The 18134-nt window shown below is 39.2% G+C and overlaps 2 protein-coding genes and 1 long non-coding RNA gene across 7 annotated transcripts in view; 2 read left to right on the plus strand and 1 right to left on the minus strand.

The window, feature by feature from the left end:
* Window positions 1–973: 973 nt before the first annotated feature.
* On the minus strand, window positions 974–1907 carry LOC146563592 (uncharacterized). Its single transcript, XR_014894261.1, has 2 exons — window positions 1813–1907; window positions 974–1222 (listed from the first exon to the last, which is right to left on the minus strand). It is a non-coding gene; the product is annotated as an uncharacterized LOC146563592 (long non-coding RNA).
* A 5839-nt stretch (window positions 1908–7746) lies between these two features.
* On the plus strand, window positions 7747–8802 carry LOC146563593 (chemerin-like receptor 1). The gene has a single exon (XM_085290274.1). It carries the CDS (start codon window positions 7747–7749, stop codon window positions 8800–8802), a length of 1056 nt encoding a protein of 351 aa, XP_085146400.1.
* A 2949-nt stretch (window positions 8803–11751) lies between these two features.
* LOC146563594 (protein spire homolog 1-like) overlaps window positions 11752–18134 on the plus strand; it is a 37099-nt gene continuing 30716 nt past the window's right edge. For all 5 annotated transcript variants that reach the window (XM_085290768.1, XM_085290765.1, XM_085290767.1 and 2 more), the window contains exons 1-2: window positions 11752–12363; window positions 16341–16369. In XM_085290768.1, coding sequence (XP_085146894.1) covers window positions 12021–12363; window positions 16341–16369 — 372 coding nt within the window. In that variant the 5' untranslated portion in view covers window positions 11752–12020. The remainder of the gene's footprint in view (window positions 12364–16340; window positions 16370–18134) is intronic.

Below are 18134 nucleotides of genomic sequence, written 5' to 3' on the forward strand. Positions count from 1 at the left end.
CCTCACGAGCGATTGATGATCAGGAGCTGGTTGTGAGGTGTTAATCGCTTCTCGTTACCCCACGTATACTACACGATGCACGATGAAGGCCAAAATCGGGCCGATCACCAAATCGGTCGCACGACTCAAAGATCGTCTCAAAATGGGCCAAAAATCGCACAGTGTAAGCCCAGCATTAGAGCAGCAATGTTTGTTCCCCTCAGAGAAAGAAAAATAGGCTGCAAAAGTACAGGGAGGAATGGGAAAAGGAAAACACCTGGCTGGAAAAGTGCACGATAACACCTATAAAGCGCACTGCACTGTGTGCCGGCGCACTTTTTCCATAGGCATGCTTCTAATGGTGGGCACATGAAGAACATGAGGGGCGTGAAAGCTCGGGGAACCCTTAACCAATTTTTTGTCCACCAGGCCACGGCAGAAGCAGATATGGTATGTAAACACTGGTTTATTTTTTTTAAACCCTCTGGTTAAGGTTAATATGGGCATGTGCGGTGAATATCAGCGCTATGTGGCCAGAAGTGTGATAATATAATTTATTTTGTGTAATAAACAACTGCAAGGATAGGTGATTACAACAAATAGACGACTAATACATAAAAGTAATACATAGATGAATAATGATGATGAGTTATGATGCGTAATCATGCACAGCAAATCCAGCATGTCCAAATTAACACTGTCAGATTTGATTTCAACACTATTAAAGTGTCTATATGGGTCCACACCAGAGAGTGTTAATTTAACTCTTTTTGGAGAGTTGGTACGTTAACTCTGATTTAGTGTTAAACACCAAATCTGTCTGGAGTTGATAATTTAACACTTGGTGTTAAGAGTTTATATATTAACTCTCAAAGAGTATTTTAGTTTAACTACGTAAGAGTTATCTTCTAATTCATTCTAAAAAGTGGGAATTTTACTGTTCTGAACTTCTAGAAATTTCTTTTGGAAATAAACATTTACTAAAAAGATGCAATGGTTTTTGAAAAACATTTATTCTGAACTGTGCACCACAATTTCAAAACATTTTCTGAAAGACGTAACAGTGTACATGTTCTCACTTTCATTAGAATTTTGTTTATCAAAAGGTCTGAGCTGGTAAATGCAAATAACAGCATTCTCATCACTTATTTCTTCAATACAATATGCATGTCCTTCATTCATCCCTTTGTGGAACTTCAGCGCACTTCTGCTCTCCCCCATATTCCATCTTCACAAGCATATCCTGTGCAGAGATTGAATAAAAATTAGTTGACACTAATTAATGGCACAAATAATCCAGTAAACAATTGCAGCACAGTAAAAAAAAAAAAGGAATCCTCTTTGAGCCATTACTTGTGTAAAGTATTTTCCCAAAAGACAAGGACACAGGCAACAGGTAATACTGAACTAAATGTAAAACCTCAACCTTTTTCATTTTTACCTAAACCGTGTGCACAAAACTCTGGAGGGATCTATGCTAACGTAGAATCGAGTCAGGACGTCTGCTACTGCTGTTTGCTCGCTTTTTGTTTGTTTTTTTATGGGCGATCGTTTTCAGGCTTCAAGTAGCACCATTATACCAACATTTCACATTCTAGACATTGTTTTAGGTGTATTTGACCAAAAGTTTGACTGAAAATTCACATGCAAGCTTTTTTCAAGGCTGTGGTATTTGCCCGCAAACAATACCTTTCAGCTAGCTAAAACAGAATATTATGCTATCAGCGAGCAACATGGCTAATGCCTTTCACACAGCTTTGTCTCAACTCCAAAGAGCCACAGAAGTAAAAGCTCATAATAATAATTGAAACAATCTTTGAAAAAATGACTTACCAAGCACGGCAAACAACTCAAATATGTAGAGCAAAATGTTCTGAAACGGCTTCACTTCAGCTTCGATTGGAGCCGTGCTGGGGGCGGAGTCTGTGAATTTACTCTGTTGGTGTCATAGCCCCTGTGGGAGTTCAGAGTTAAGAGGTCAAGAGTTAATGTTTCCATTGTAACACCTCCAGATTTGACATAGAAACACTCATTTTTAACACTCGATTTTAACTACTATCATTTTACACCTCAGAGTTACATTAAAAAAATGTGACTCTACTTAGAGTAAAATTAACTCTACTTTTGCAAGGAGACTATTAACACCAAAAAATTTAACACTTTTGAATTTGCTGTGTGGGAACAAGCGGGTTTACAAACAGGAGCAGCTGATTAGCATTAGAAAAGCTGAAATAATATCTCAACTGAAGCCAATTGTACTAAATGCACTATATGTGCACTGTTACAAGAATATTTTTGTTCTATTGCTTTCTATTAATTTATATAATTTTAAGTTAAGCAGGACAGAGTTCTTTTAAAGAAAGATTTACTTATATTCTCAAAGTTAAGCATGACAGGCTTCTGTTTAAGAAAGAGACCTGTTTTACTGTGTTAATGTTGTCATTTTGAGCTAAAAATAAATGGCTAAATGATCATCACACCTGAATCACATGATTAGTTCATTACCAGGCCTCTGGAGAACTTCAGGACATGTTGAGGAGCTAATTTATCCATTTAAATCAGCTGTGTTGGTTTGAGGACACATCTAAAACCTACAGGGACACCAGCCCTCATGGACTGAGATTGCCCACCCCTGGGCTAGACTAAGCTAAGTTTTAGTTTGAGTTGGTGATTTTTATCATGTTTATTTGCCTCATTTTACTTTATTTAACATCATAAGTAATGGAAAGATGATTACATCTTTCCATTTCCATCCTACTACAAGCAAAGGCCATCAGCGTAGTAATAAGGTCCATAATAGAAGTATGTGGCTGTAATATGTTATGTAGCCTACTAACGTGATTATTGGTGTTTACATTAGATTGTAATCTGTGTTGTTTTCTTCATTCTGTTTTGTAGAACCACACACACATACACTCACACACATTGTCGGCGTGCTGACGCCTCTACCGATCCTTTGAATCTGACCTGGTGAAAGACCACAACGACTGACTCAACAAACGACTCGAGACAGACTCCTTCAATTCATCAACTTCTTTATTTCAACCCCTGCGCAGGAGGGAATCAGCTCAGCATGAAGCATCTTGCAGATTCGAAGGGCAGTTCTTCGAACCTTATTTACCTCCCACCTTTCCTGTTATTCTGTTATCACGTTCACCTATACGTCATGCACAGTTTCGATCAAAACAACTTCTTCCTCATCTCTCATCTTCTACCTTTTCTTTTAAGGTCTTGCCCTATCTTTAACCCCTTTCTTAATTGCATATCTTAATTGTGCATGTGTGTGTGTGATGTACATGTCTCTGCCTGCAATGTGTGTGTGTTCCTGTCTGTACTGTGGGAGTGTGTGTGGGTCATGTCAGTGTGCGATTCGTAGGTGTCAAGTGTGTGTTGCGCCAGGGGTTTATGCTCTCCTCCTTAGTTCTGCTTTTCTAGTCTATACTTATCCAAGGTGTTAAACTGTTCTTCACACTGCCCTTTTGCCCCCCTCTTGTCTACAACTTTTGTACTATAAGTATCCCGTCTGTGCATCTTGTTCCTGTAATGTTGCTTCAACTATTCTTGCTCCTAAGGTCACACAGAGGCCTGCTTAAACGTATAATGCTGAAAAGTATAATGCTAAAAAGCTATATAATGCTATATAATTCCACAACATACACACACATATGCCCACGTATGCAAGTGTTCCACTAAATCTGACAATTAAAGCAATGGAAGATCATCACCTGGCTTTGTCATTTGCTTTGAGGGTCATACTGGCATTTAACCAGTGTGATCACCACCACAGGAAACTGAGCTCTAGCATCAGAAATCAACATAACGGGATTATTTTCAAAATCAAGTACTTTCTTCTTAAAAATTTATTTTGGAATACTTTTTGAATTAGGGTTTGTAAAACAAATTGAATTAACCAGTATGTATTTTCTGTCTGAAAACTGAATTTTGACAGTGTAAGACTCAACAAATGAAGAAGACATTGAGAGACAGTACACATAGTCACAGAAAAATACCATTCGTGTTTTTTCAAAAAAAAAAGTTGAGAATACCGCCTGCAGAAAAAAACATTATATATCTACATCAGTAAATATCAAAACACTAATGCCATCATTCAAAGTACTATGCAGAGTTGCAGTGCAGCAAACCACATGATACCAGACCAGCTCAAATGCCCCGCAGCTTTAGATATGATTTTGATAAGATGGGTGCTGCAAAAATGAAGGCTGTTGGTCTGTCTAATAACAGAGCTGCAAGGAAGTATAGAGGAAGTATAAGAGGGCAGAGAGTTGAGGGTTTGCCTCCCTTTTCCATATCCTATCTCTGTGACATACAATTTTGTGCTGTTTATGTCATTGAAGTCTATATCAGTAAAGATATAGACTGAACATTAAATATGATGTGAAAGTGCCAGTATAAAGCTGCAAGCTGTTTAGTTTGTCTCTGATTTTTGAAAGAGCGCTAATGAATCAATCAAGCATGTAAAATGTCAAAAAAAAAGTTTTGGGGAAGTCACAAGTGTTTATTTGGACAACAAAAAAGTTACTGAAAAAATTAATGTTAATCAGTTTGATGTTATTTTAGTGAAGTTAAACCTAGGCTATTTCTGATTCATTGGTGTAGAGGCAAAAGAGAAACTGACTCAGGACACAGCCCTAAAATCTAGTTATAAATAGTTCTAATAATAAGTAGCTATAAAAACTTTTACAAGAATTTTGCCCATGTGTTCGATTTATGTTACTAAGCAGGACATCACAACTGTGGTCTGAAACAGGAAATGGTTTTCAGTTTGCAAAGTAAACAGTACATTTGCATTATGACTGAAACTAGCACTGGCACAAAACAGACATCTCGACACAGTATAGACTCGACTATAAATACACTAAGAGTTTTCTGTGGAGAACAAGCACAACAAACAAAAGGTGAAAACATTGACACTGACATTAAAAAAATTAAAAATTAAAACAGAAAAAAAAAAGAGAGAAACCCAGGACGTCAGAGATATTGTAAACGACACTAAGATGTCAAGATGTTGATACAGAAATTAAACAAAAAGAGGCACAAACAGGAACACTTAGGTGACTATTGCTGGGAATAATAACACCTGACGTAAACCAAAGCAAGAAATATCATAAAAATTAAGATACAACACTAGAATAACGATAAAATAGACACACAGGAATCAAAGCTTACAATCAAAACAAGAATATTAACATTTCAAATGGAAAAACAAAACAACAAAACGCCAATTATGAGGTATAAGCTATCTAAATACAAGCTATATAACGAAGAAGTCAAGACAATCTGAATTGCCCATGGTATCGATTCAAATTGTCCTCTGGCACAGTTATAGGTATTAGTTGCTACTAAAAACAAATAAAGCAGTTGGAAGCAACGGGCTGAACCATTTTTAAATTAAGTGCGGGGGGGGGGGGGGGTATTATGCAATATATTAGAAAGATTATTTTATGACGACACATGCCACCACAGTAGATCCTCCCCTGATTAGTCTGAGTTATATTAACCAGTCAGTTTGATCAGTCATTTTTCTGTATTCATCAACAGCCAAACAGGAGCACTTCACCAAAGGTATGCAATCTTGTTATTTTGTACAACCATAAAATCCATGGTTATTTTCTATTCAGGAAAACACTAATCTTGTAAAATAAGCTAATTAACTAATATTGGGTAAATTAGCTAAACTGCTTGAGAGCACTGATGTGAGGACTTCACTGTTTTTTTCTGTCATAAATACAACTTGTCTAAAAAGCCTCAGACAGTGGCAGTGCGGTATGTACTTGCTGTAAAACTCCAGATATTATCTGTTATGGTGCATTTAAACCAAATTTAGAAAGTGGTTTTAGTTACATACTATGTCTACCTAATGAGGAGAATTTATGCAAAATCGTGGTGAGTGAAATAAATATAAGCGAATGTTTGTATTAAAATAGTTCAGCTTTTGTTTAAAAAAATTGTTTGGGCTGTAACATCAAAAATGTCTGTCTGTTTTTATGTGAATTAAGCGCATACAATGCAAAGGTCCAAAATGACCAAGGTATTGCGCTTCTTCAAAGACTACAATGTACCTCCTCTACCATTTAAGGTGTCTTTATATTTTGAGATTAGGATGTAGTTTTTTGTTTTGTTTTAATTTTTTTAAGTAGTCTGTCAGGCTTCGTTGAAACACAGGTGTGTCAAACGAACTGCAAGCCGGCTATATACAATTACATCTGTAATGATAACAGCAAAGTATCATGTTTTATGTTGTTAATACTCCTAGACTGTAGGGGGAGCTAGAGAGCTAGAGGGAGTTACCTCTGGGCAGAATGTGATGGCAAAGCGTTGTTTTACATTTACAAATACCTTCTCTTCAAGTAATGGTGTCATTCTTGAGAACCCCCAACAACATAAAGAAACAAGACAGCATCCAGCCCATGAGATTATTTCATGTCAATTATTAATGGCCAGTTTGTATGTGGGACTGCTGAAACCATGCAGGCAGGGACGGGTATTTATTTTGATAAGCAAATCATGCAACCATTCACATACAAAGACAGAACAGACTCATACCATTTTGTGAAAAAAGGCAGGAAGGCAGACATTCCAAAGACAAGTGTAGTGGTACAGGCCAGGTACACAGAGAGAAGGGAATTTTTTTAAATCCAAGCACATCTGGAAAAAGTGAATATGCAGGACTGTGTGCATGTAGCATAGAGCCATGGCTCAGTGTCTGGGTGTCTGGCTTCTAAAAGGCCTGAATGAGCACTTGAAGCCATTTATAGTATTGACTTGTTTGAATACAGTTTAAAAAAAACCAAAAACAACAACAACAACTGGACAGTATGGGTAATGAGTTTTAGTTTTAGATTCCTCAGCTCAAGCTAGTGGTAGTGGCTACTTGAAGGGAAATTGATAGCCCTATATATAGTCAGTCTCTGATTCAGAGGAGGAAGGAAAGGTAAGCTGTGTCACTGAATCCATGTGCGTTTGATTTTTGTTAATTGAGTTAATTATGAAGGGTTTTAGCAAGTTTCACATGTGATGGAGGTCACTGTAAATATATTGCTCATTCCACTTTCCTTATCACTCGAGTCAGACTATCTTACATAGAATTGGGTACTAATAAAGTACTGCATTTCTTTCATAGTTATAACTTGTCTACAAACTCTCAGAGAGTGACAGTGTATGTTTTTCTGCCTAATAGTTGAAAAAATGCAGGTGTACCGTTTAAGGTGTATTCAAACCAAACACAAAGGTCATTACAGTTCATTACAAGAACAGATGGTGATTCATTTGTGTCATGCTGCTTCATGAAAATCCATCATCTATGGATTTTTGTTTATTTACACCACTGATTATTTTCCTGCACCTTTTATTGATAACTTGAGTTAAAAACAAGCATGTCCCAGTCATCCCCATTACTTTTTTTTTGTAAGCCCTGTATCATAATTATAATTTAGTTTGAGATATGCAATCTTATAACAAATTGCTAATAATAAATTAGTTGGTATACCTCTTTTTTTCATGACTGCTCTTAAATTTCTTCAATTACTTCTTGGCTCACCTGAAATCTAGACCTTAATCTGCCTTAACGTTTAAATCTGTAAGTGAATTCATTACTGTTTATGTTGATTTAACTCTAAGGTCTGATATGGACAGTCTTCATTTGTGTCATAACTTCAGCTGTACTAGACTCAAGCAGAAATTTAAAACACACTTGTTCACTTGTTTTGTTTTTGTTCTGTTGCTGCAGGTCTCAAAGCAATGATTGCAATGACCCCAGAAAATTTCAGTCCAAGCAATACAAGTGCCGCACCTGATGTAGATGAGTCTTTGGATAACTTGCGTCAGTCTTTCAACATCATATCTATCGCTGTTTTCTCCCTGGTCTCTCTCCTCGGTCTGCTCGGGAATGGACTGGTTATCTGGGTGACCGGGTTCAGGATGAAGAAAACTGTTAACACAGTTTGGTACCTCAACCTTGCTGTGGCTGACTTCATCTTTGCAGCATTTCTGCCCTTTAGTGTAACATTCCTGGCTTTGCGGTTTCACTGGCCTTTCGGTAATTTCATGTGCAAGCTGGACGCCACTACAATCTCTCTGAACATGTTTGCCAGTGTCTACATTCTGGTGGTGATCAGTGTGGACAGGTGCATGTCTGTGGTGTGTCCTGTCTGGACTCAGAACCACCGAAATGTACGCAACGCATTCTATGTGAGTCTGTGTGTTTGGGTGTTGGCTTTGTTTGTCAACATTCAATTTTTTTTTTTCATGCACACAGAGGAAGTGTCTAAAAACACAACTTACTGCTTCAGCAGTGTTGAGGATTTTAAATATGCAACACCATCTGTCTTTCATACCATTTCAATCACCCACTTCCTTTTAGGATTTGCAGTCCCCTTCACTGTCATTGTCGCTTGTTATGCTGTCATCATCCATCGTCTCAGGACAAACCGCAACCTGGCCAGCCAATCAAGTCGCCCCTTTAAAGTTATTGCTTCCATTATCGTCACTTTTTTTCTGTGCTGGGGGCCCTATTACATCATTGATCTAATTCAGCTGGTGGTATTTATTCCACCAAATGAAACATTTCACTATGCCTTCCGAATTGTGTTGTATGTCTCCGAGAATTTGGTCATTCTTCACTGCTGCTTGAATCCACTGCTGTATGTCTTCTTGAGACAAGATTTTAAGGCTGAAATACGAAAATCCATCCTGAATGTGCTGGAGAGTGCCTTCCAAGAAGAGGAGACACGCTCTCCCAGTGACATGAAGTCAGTGAACACCAGGCAGAGCAGAGAGAAGTCAGATTTGATTACTGAGGTATAAGGCTGTATATGATGTATTTTGGTTACTGTATTCTGTACTACTTATCCAGCCCTGGAAAAGTGGATGAAGATGGATGGATTCTTTTACTTTAACTAACTCACAAAGTCTACCATTCATTTCTAGTTATTAATAATCATTTTGTTTTGTTAATATCTTATTATGAGCTCACCACTGAGTTCTTACCAATATTATGTAAACATTTACATTTTATATTAAATATTTGGCATTTCTACAGTTCACTCTATTCATTATTATTATATGTGAATGTTATATAATTATCATGATGTTACTATGCTAAACAGTCTCTCTAATAGTTTCTTTCTGTCTTTCAACTTTTTTAGGAATGTCAATAAATAATGACAGTAGTGATCATTCTTGCTCATATAATCACTGTTCTTGTGTTGTGTTATAAATATACTTTGATATGTGTATCAGTAGTATTAAATGAACACACAAAGCATTGGATAATAATAACAATATTTAATCATATGCAAACAGCTAAAAGACATTACAATTATAATTTGTGATATATTGAGAATAGGAGACACATCAACAACACACCTCTTCCAATTAATGGCTAATTAATATTATGCTGAACACAGTCCAAAAGATTCAATAAGCCACATCTCAGTGGCTACTGTCAGTTTACTGTTTTACTATGATAGCCAAGTGGCTAAAGGTAAACAGAAATTTATCACTATCCCTACTAATGAATATTCTCTTGTTTCAGGATGCATAATAAGTGCCATTATCCAATGACACATCTGCTTAACTCTATCTTTTGCTCGTTTTTCCTCCTCTTCTTTTCTTTTTTTCTAAACTGAGGACCTGCTGGCTTTGACCTTTTCTTGTCCATCTTCCATTTGAATATTATGAATGAAATGTGCTCTATTTGGAAGCAGCCCGCCCCCTCCCCTTTTGGCAGGTTGTGTGTGAGACTTAAGCACAGCAGTAGCAAGAAGGCGCACCGAGGGATCTCACATTTACTTTTCGCGTATATGTGTGTGATAGAATTTAGAAAACACATCGGTGCCAATTATAAGTCTATATCATAATGTCTGTTATTTTTGTATTTGGTGGTTTGTTTTTATTTCCTTTTATTTTGCAAGCTGGTTTTTAGATGCCACTTCGGCCACCCAGAGAATCCCTGGCCGCTTCGCCCCTCTCCTCCCTGCACGGCAAGAGCTCCTCGCAAATGGAGGGAGCTCTTATTAGAAAACCGATCGGTGCCTATGCAATCCCCAAAATGCGCTGGCTTGATGTCAAGGCAGCATGGGTGCGAGCAACTTGTTTTGTTAATGCCCACCATGATGCCACCTTGATCAATAACCCATGTCGCCCATATCAAAAACTGCCACTGCATGAAGTAAGCCATAGTGAAGGGAGCAGTAAACAGTCTAGCGCAACCTAGAAGTGCAAGTGCCTGTTCGATTCTAATGAGAGGGCTAATCAGAAAAAGACCTGAGATGATACACAACAGCTAAAAGTAGGGCCTTTTAGACAAATAACTATAAGACGGTAATCATAGACTGCTAATCCAACTAAAATAAGAGCAGTGGATACACTTCGAAAGGGAAACAAAGACTTATGTTTGAATGAAGGTGTTGAATCTTTCCAGCCAATTGCTTCACCAAAGGGCAGATCACATGAAGCCCGGTTCAACAGCACAGTACTGACACCTGCTGCTCATTCGATTTACAGCAGCCCTGCTCTGATAATACATGTGGACTCGAGTGGATATGTAATGATGTATCACTTGTAGAATACCCATATGTGTATGTTTAATATAAATACACAAACAGACACACACACACACACATCTACCCATCCTCTCTGAGAATGATTAATGTTATTAGTAGGCGATAGCATGTCAAAATGTTCCTTAACTGCTGACATTATCCACCTTTTTGGTTAGAAGTAGAAATAAAAGGAACTAAGCCATGCTAGACACACTAAAAGGATAAAGAGAAGCACTGTTAAAGGACTGAGTGGGCTTATACACACACACACACACACACACACACACACTGAAGAATGGTGCACACAATTCAAATAGCAGGTGACAAAGTAAATACCAAACACAGGAGACAACTAACTAGCAAACTAAAACAGGAAATGAATGGCAATAATTAAACAGGGAACTTGGATAAAAAAGTAAACATAACATGAGGAAATGGCATTGAAAGAAACAACAAAACCTTAAAAGTGGGAAAATACAGGGGAGAAAGGATATCACAAAACTCGTGGAATTAGGTACAAAATGAAACTAGACAGCAAAAAGGGACAGAATTTAAAAGAAAACCCATCTATATAAACATGGTGAACCAAACAGGGAATATCAACTAGAAAACAAAACACCATAAACACCAAACAATCAGCAACAATTCAAAACTTAGGCATAAAACCTAGTGCCCATGACAGACTCACTCTCCACCTGCATTTCTGCATTTCAGTTTTCCCCTTTTAAACTGTTGTATAAATGGTGTATAAAAGCACTGCTATTTATACACTGTTAGATGTATAAATAGCTGGGGGGGAAATGGCAGATATGCGTTCAAACGTTCTGTTCAGGCCAAACAGAAGAAAGTTATGAACTGGGAGTCTACTCCAAAAAGGATATTAAGAAAGCAGCAGTAAACGAGCAGAGTAGGTACATTTTATGTTTACATCAGTCACAGAGACCAACTTCAGAAAGGACTATTAGACCTCAGATTCTACAGGGACACATGTGAACACGTGTGAACAGGTAATAACGGAGAGCAGACATTAGTTTATATTGCAGACCCTTTGCGATTACTCAAAATACCAAACAACTCACTGTGTTACAGGGGCCACAGTTCTTTAACTTGATGCCAGTCCACACTCAGGACTTTGAGAGAAAAAGAAAGCGAGAGAGAGAGAGAGAGCGAGAGAGAGAGATCATGTGACAAATGACTGAGCCTAGCTTGCTGAATTGCGATGTGAGACAAACCCACACACACCGAGCCGGGCTTAATCGCATAAACACACCGTATCTTATGACTGCTGGTAGCAAAGCCTGAACATCAGGCGGGCGGGGAAAGATCCAGATCCAGTGCTGTGCTGATTGACTGGCTGCTGCTGCTGCTGCTGTTACCTGGGGAGACAAGAGGGAAGCATCGATGCCTCCGGGTCAGTACTCGCTCATGAGACTGGACCTGTTCTCGCCATCGGGCCTCCTGCACTGAGATAATGAAAGGATGGATGGACGACGATGCGGCGGGGACAACAGAGGGCTGAAGGATGCTGCTGCAGCGACTCGCCGGGATGAGGAGCAGCATCACAACACGATGAACTCGCCGGAAGAAGCGGGAGCGGATGATCTGTCTCTGGAGGAGATACTGAGGCTTTATAACCAGCCCATCAACGAGGAACAGGCATGGGCGGTGTGCTACCAGTGCTGTAGAACACTGGCGACGGAGCACCGGGGCGCTGCCGCCACCGGAGCATCATCAGCGGCTACACCGAGGAGGATATCCGGACCGGGGGGTGTTAGGATACAGAAGGACGGGTCTGTGAGGGTGGACCACCAGGGCTGTGAAGGTAAAATATTATTGTGCCTAGAGCTACTCAGATCTAGGCCAAACCATCACTGGTCTTTTAAATAATATACGTGTGTTGTTCCAACACGTTCTAGTATAATGTTAACAATAAACCTAAAAGAAAGGGCCCCAGTGAGACTATTATAGAGGTGCGATGCAAAAATATCCTGTAAATAGCTCCGCACATGTTTTTGAGCTCACACGTGAAAGATTCATAAGTGTGTGTGTGTGTGTGTGTGTGTGTGTGTGTGTGTGTGTGTGTGTGTGTGTGTGTGTGTGTGTGTGTGTGTGTTTCCTGACCAGGTGCTCAGTTTGCATGTCAGGATTAGTCCACAATCTGCATCATGTAGCACCAAAACAACCAGTACTTAAGGCTCCATGACCTGATCTCATCTGCACAAAGACATACCATCACAAACCCCCGCCGCTCTCTCCCTCACGTGGCTTCATGCGTCTCCGCTCATTTTCACTGTTTCCTCCTCAGCAAACACACGTGTGTGGGCATCATGTGGTTTCATCTCTTTTATTTATTTATTTTTATGAAGAGCCCGTCAGCCTGTTTTGTCACCTCGTATCAGATCAGTCTGTTCATCCCGCTTCATCTGATTAAAGCATGTGATTACGAGCCGAAATGCGGGCACTGATCAGATCAAGGCGTGGACTGTTGCCCTGCTTGTGCCTGAACAGAACAGGGACCATTAGTGATACATCACCCTTGTTTTTTTCATTTAGGTCTTGGTTATATTTAGTTGTTACTTCTACCTGTGGGAGCCACATTCATTGGCTACAATTAATGAGAGGCAATAAAACAAAAAGAGCTAGTTAGAGTTAAAGCAGTGTTAGTGCCATGCTGGAAATATAACAGAGTCAGAGAGAGAGTAGTAGCAGTGTGCCAACTGAAAAACCGCTGTAATATTCTCAAGCTACCCCTACGGGCCTTTAAAGTGTGTCTATAGTGTTGTAATCCTGATGTTATTGTACTTTATGGTGGGTCATGTGTAACATGAGGCAGAGTTAGTGTTTGTGGATATTTTTTCTAGCACGGTCGAGCTTTTAAATTGAGGGATAAGCCTGGAATCCAACCAAAACAAAACAGGTGACACTGCATGCTATGTGATATTTGTATTGCCTTATTCTGTGGGTGCGTCTGTGAACATTTGCTTAAACTAAGCACCTGATGTTGTTAGACTAAGAGCTGGTGTGTTCATGTTCGTCTATATTTACATTTGCCCAAAGAGTGCAGAGCAGACTGACTTAATGCCTATCCATCTCTGTCTTTGTAATTGACTACCTGAGGGCCTGAGGGAAGTGCTCTCAACTCAGCTCCGACGTACACACACTGTTACACAACCCTGCTGAGTCAGTGTTATGGCCTTTGATTCAATACATTTCACATCCTGCTTTGTCTTTGAGCAAATCTGAGAGGCTCAGCTGTGATGCTCGTGCTGGTTTTGGCCTGTATGTCTATATGGTTATAGAATGAATGGGTTATTTTTAGGAACATGGATGCAACCACTGGAGAGGGGAGTCATCCTAGCCTTTATTCCTCTGTTGCCTGTGTACTGTGACATCATGCTGCAAATAGTGGCTGCATATCAATATGTTTTTTGGATTTGTTTGTTCTTGTACTATTTTTTAAGTTTGTCAGAGAAAAGTAGAGGGTTATTTTTTTTAAATATATACCCCTATGGTTCTTCAGATGATCCCCAGACTGCTTTATTGGCTCCGCCTACATACATAACACACCAAATGCTTTCATATGAACGGATTTTGAACTTATCGAGTGCAATCGCATAAATATTATTATGTAACAGTTGTTAAACGGTTTTAAATGGTTAATGTAGGCTATACAGTATTCAGCATTCTACTTCTACTCAACTTCTACTGTTTGGAGTCATAGTTGGGATTTTCATTCAGTTATCCATTATATTCTGTAATTTTGAGAATGTGTTTGCATGTTTATTGATTAATAGAGCTAAACTGTTTTACTAAGTGCTGTGCTTTTGTCTTCCTAATGCACAAGCTTAATAATCAAAGCAATTCATGTAAATAATGAGATAAATGTGTGGTAAAGGTTTTAAAGGTTAAGGACTTTTGAAGCTATCATCTGCTAACATGGGTTCAAGTTAAATCCTAACACAGTTTGTTTTAGACTCTGTTGCCGTTTAACCCACATCATGTCTGCTATGTAATACAGCATTTAACCAGGCCACCTGACACTTTTTATTACATCTCAATGACTGTAAATGTTTTTGCTCATGCCTGTTAGAAATAGATGGAATTTCATGCCAGTACTCTCCTTGACTGATTCATCTTGAAGGCACATTTGATTGTCTGCTCATTTTAGATGCAGTTGACACATCTTCAACTCAGCAGCACGGCATTCAAATCTACTGATGCGAGTTAAAGTTGTGGGCTGATGTCAGTGGTGCCATGATGTTGCATTCCTGCGTATTACAATACAAAACAGGGGTTTGTTTAGAGGGTCATCTGTTTACAGGCTGTTTACTCATGATGTAAAAGCTCTGCTGATGTAGCCGGGAGAAATGCTACATTCTTCCTTTTGAAGGGAGCGCATTCATCCAACGCGGGTTCTCGACTGGAGAATTTTGTCGTCACTGGTCATGATACTCAAAGTGATAAATAAGTTACAGCTTAGAGATTTTGTTGAAATTGATTCCAGCTTGCATAATGATGGCAAGAACAAAGAGGGCCAAAATCAGTTTATTGAGAAATCAAACTTGTTATCACTGATAAATAGGAGTTGCTTGACCACAGAGGAACTGCATATAAGTCCCAAGTGCTACATATTAAAAATCCTGTGATGATACTTTACTCTACTGTAAAATGTGACATCTGAAACAATAACACTGGTGATTATTATGCCCCAAATCTATACAACAAATAAGAGTAAGACAGATGAATTAATATTATTGTCAAGCAGACTAACATCTCATCTCACCTGATGCTTGGACAGTTTGCCAGTCCATAGGGATGGAGAAAACTGTAATGCACGTATCTAATCAGTCAATCACTGGTCAGCAATCTAAAGTATTTAGACATGTAGATATGGTCAAGACAGCCTGCTGAAGTTCAAACTAAGCATCAGAATGTGGAAGATCACGGATACAAGCGGCGGAAATGAGCTTCCTCCAAAGGGTGGATGGCCTCTCCCTTAGAGATAGGGTGAGAAGTTCTGCCATCCGGGAAGAGCTCAGAATAGAGCTGCTGCTCCTCCACATCGAAAGGAGCTAGCTGAGGTAGTTTGTGGCATCTGACAAGGATGCCTCCTGGGTGAGGTGTTCCGGACATGTCCCACCGGGAGGAGGCCCTGGGGCAAACCCAGGACACGCTGGAGAGATTATATCTCTCGGCTGGCCTGGGAATGCCTTGGTGTTCCCCCGGATAAGCTAGAGGAGGTAGCTGGGGAGAGGGAGGTCTGGGCTTCTCTGCTTAGGCTGCTGCCCCCGCGACCCGGCCCCGGATAAAGTGGAAGAAGATGGATGGATGGATGGATGGATGGATGGATGGATGGATGGATGGATGGATGGATGGATTGATGGATGGATGGATGGATGGATGGATGGATGGATGGATGGATGATGGATGGATGGATGGATGAATGGATGGATGGATGGATGGATGGATGGATGATGGATGGCTGGATGGATGGATGGATGGATGGATAGATGGATGGATGAAGCACTGTGAGATAAGAGCACTAACAACTACACCACTGCACCAGTAATATTATGTTCTCTGAGAATTTCTCATCCTTGATATTAAAGACGTAAATCAGTTTTCGTAGTTGGTTGGAAGTCCTGTCAGTGCTGTTTTATTCCTAGAAAAAGAACTTTTGTAGCTGAACCGGGATTTGTAGCTGAATAATATGCTACCTTTCATTTATGCATCAAAGTTCGAGTACCTCATGCTTCTTTGCTGCTCATGATAACAGTGCTTTCTTTTTTTAATCTGCAGGTAAATACAGCCCTTGCACAACAACAGAGGTGAGTAACTGCACTCTAATACTGCTGTTGTTGTTTTTATTTCATCATCACACACTTGCACATGTTTTGTATGTGGATGTATTTACTTGTTTATAGAGTAGCAGGTGAATAGAATTTGGTATCTATTTTTTTATTTGGTATTTATATATGTTGTGGAATCCGCTTGTTGAGTGGAAATAAATGATAAATAAATTAAATTTCAAACGTGTTTTAAATGAGCGTACTCACACAAAGTGATTACTTTGGGTGGAGTTAGTTTGTGAATATTGTTTGCAGTTGATTAAATCTGAGACTTGAGCAAATGCAGATTTTCTGGAACACAACCAATCATTCAATTAGCGAGTTACTTATGAAGAGAAATATGTGGCTGTACGTACAAATAATGGCTTCTTGTCCACAATAATGACATGATAATCTTTTTAAATATTTACTCTTTGTGAATGGTTTCATTAGCTACTTACAGTAAGCTAGCAGTCAGTCACAACAACAGAGATATCATTCAGATTACAGTGCGGACACCCTGTAGGATTATTTCAAGTGTCAGATAGTGCTATGGTTGAAACTGTCGTAAGCCCTGGGTGTGTGTTAATCCTAATGTTTGCACTGCCACTGCTCTGGCTCCCCTGCCTCTAAAACTAATACCTTTAACAAATGAAACAAGTTCAAAATGTGCTTTCATTTTCTCAGTAAGGAATGGATTTCACTTTAGGCTTTACAAAGACCTGAACAGTCCAACAAAGCAAATACCAGACTGTCTCCAGTCTGAGGTATTTACACATTTTTTGCATGTTCAGCAGCGAAATTGTGGTTAGTGTCCTGATGTCATGACAACCGCTGACAGCTGGGCATTTTTTGATACAGGAATGAGATGTGCTTTTTAATACCTTGAAGTAATTTCAGATTTACAAAACTATTTAAATTTTGAGAAGAATTCATACGGAAAAAAACGCACTGCGAAAAAAATGGAGTCGACATCATGCTATGATGAGCCGGTCCTGATAGAAAAAGGATGAAACTAAGATTCTGGGTTTATCCACTTGTCACGAGCAGGGAGAGTTTCGTGGTTTGTTGTTAGTTTATGAGAAATTAAGGAGAAAACTTCTGTGTTTCATTTGCATTTAATATCTCTGCTTCTAGGTATGTGACTGCAGAATTATTAAGGGTGGTCAAATCATCTTTTTCATTGTTAAAAAATCTATATAAACTTGTGAGGCCCAGTAACGCCATAAGCCCTGAAGGACAACTAAAGACTAAAGTAGATAGAAGAGCAGTGCTCTGTCCTAGAGAGAGAAATCAGATCATCATTGGTCTACCTTAGGGTGCAAACCACAGGTAACACTGAAAAAATAGTAGCCAGGTGGTGAAAACATAAACTAGGGTGTTGATCTTGGCCAGTGATGTTCTCTCCAAGTGTCCTTGTAGCTGATGATGAGACCTCAGCTCGAGGTATCAGGATGAACTCTTAATCGTATAGGTCCTTACTTTCTGTTCTTACTTTCTGTCAGTTGTTGAAAAGGCGTGCTGGACATGACATCACAGTACAGATGGATAATGAGCCTTGATCGCTGGTATTAAGAGGCAAAGTAATGAATTATGAACCAAGCGAACAGTTATCATCAGTTCTGATGTGGAGGAAAAACTGAACATTCCTCTAAATTAACCTTCAAGCAAAAGGAAACTGTAGTATTTCTTTAAACTTTAAAGTAAACTTTGTAGTATTTCTGTAAGGTATTACTCGACAAATGTACCATTACATAAATCTAGG

Source organism: Mchenga conophoros, linkage group LG11 (genome assembly GCF_057382185.1).
Source record: "Mchenga conophoros isolate Kocher_MC1m ecotype Shallow Benthic linkage group LG11, M_conophoros_male_GT1.1, whole genome shotgun sequence".
Lineage (NCBI taxonomy): Eukaryota > Metazoa > Chordata > Actinopteri > Cichliformes > Cichlidae > Mchenga > Mchenga conophoros.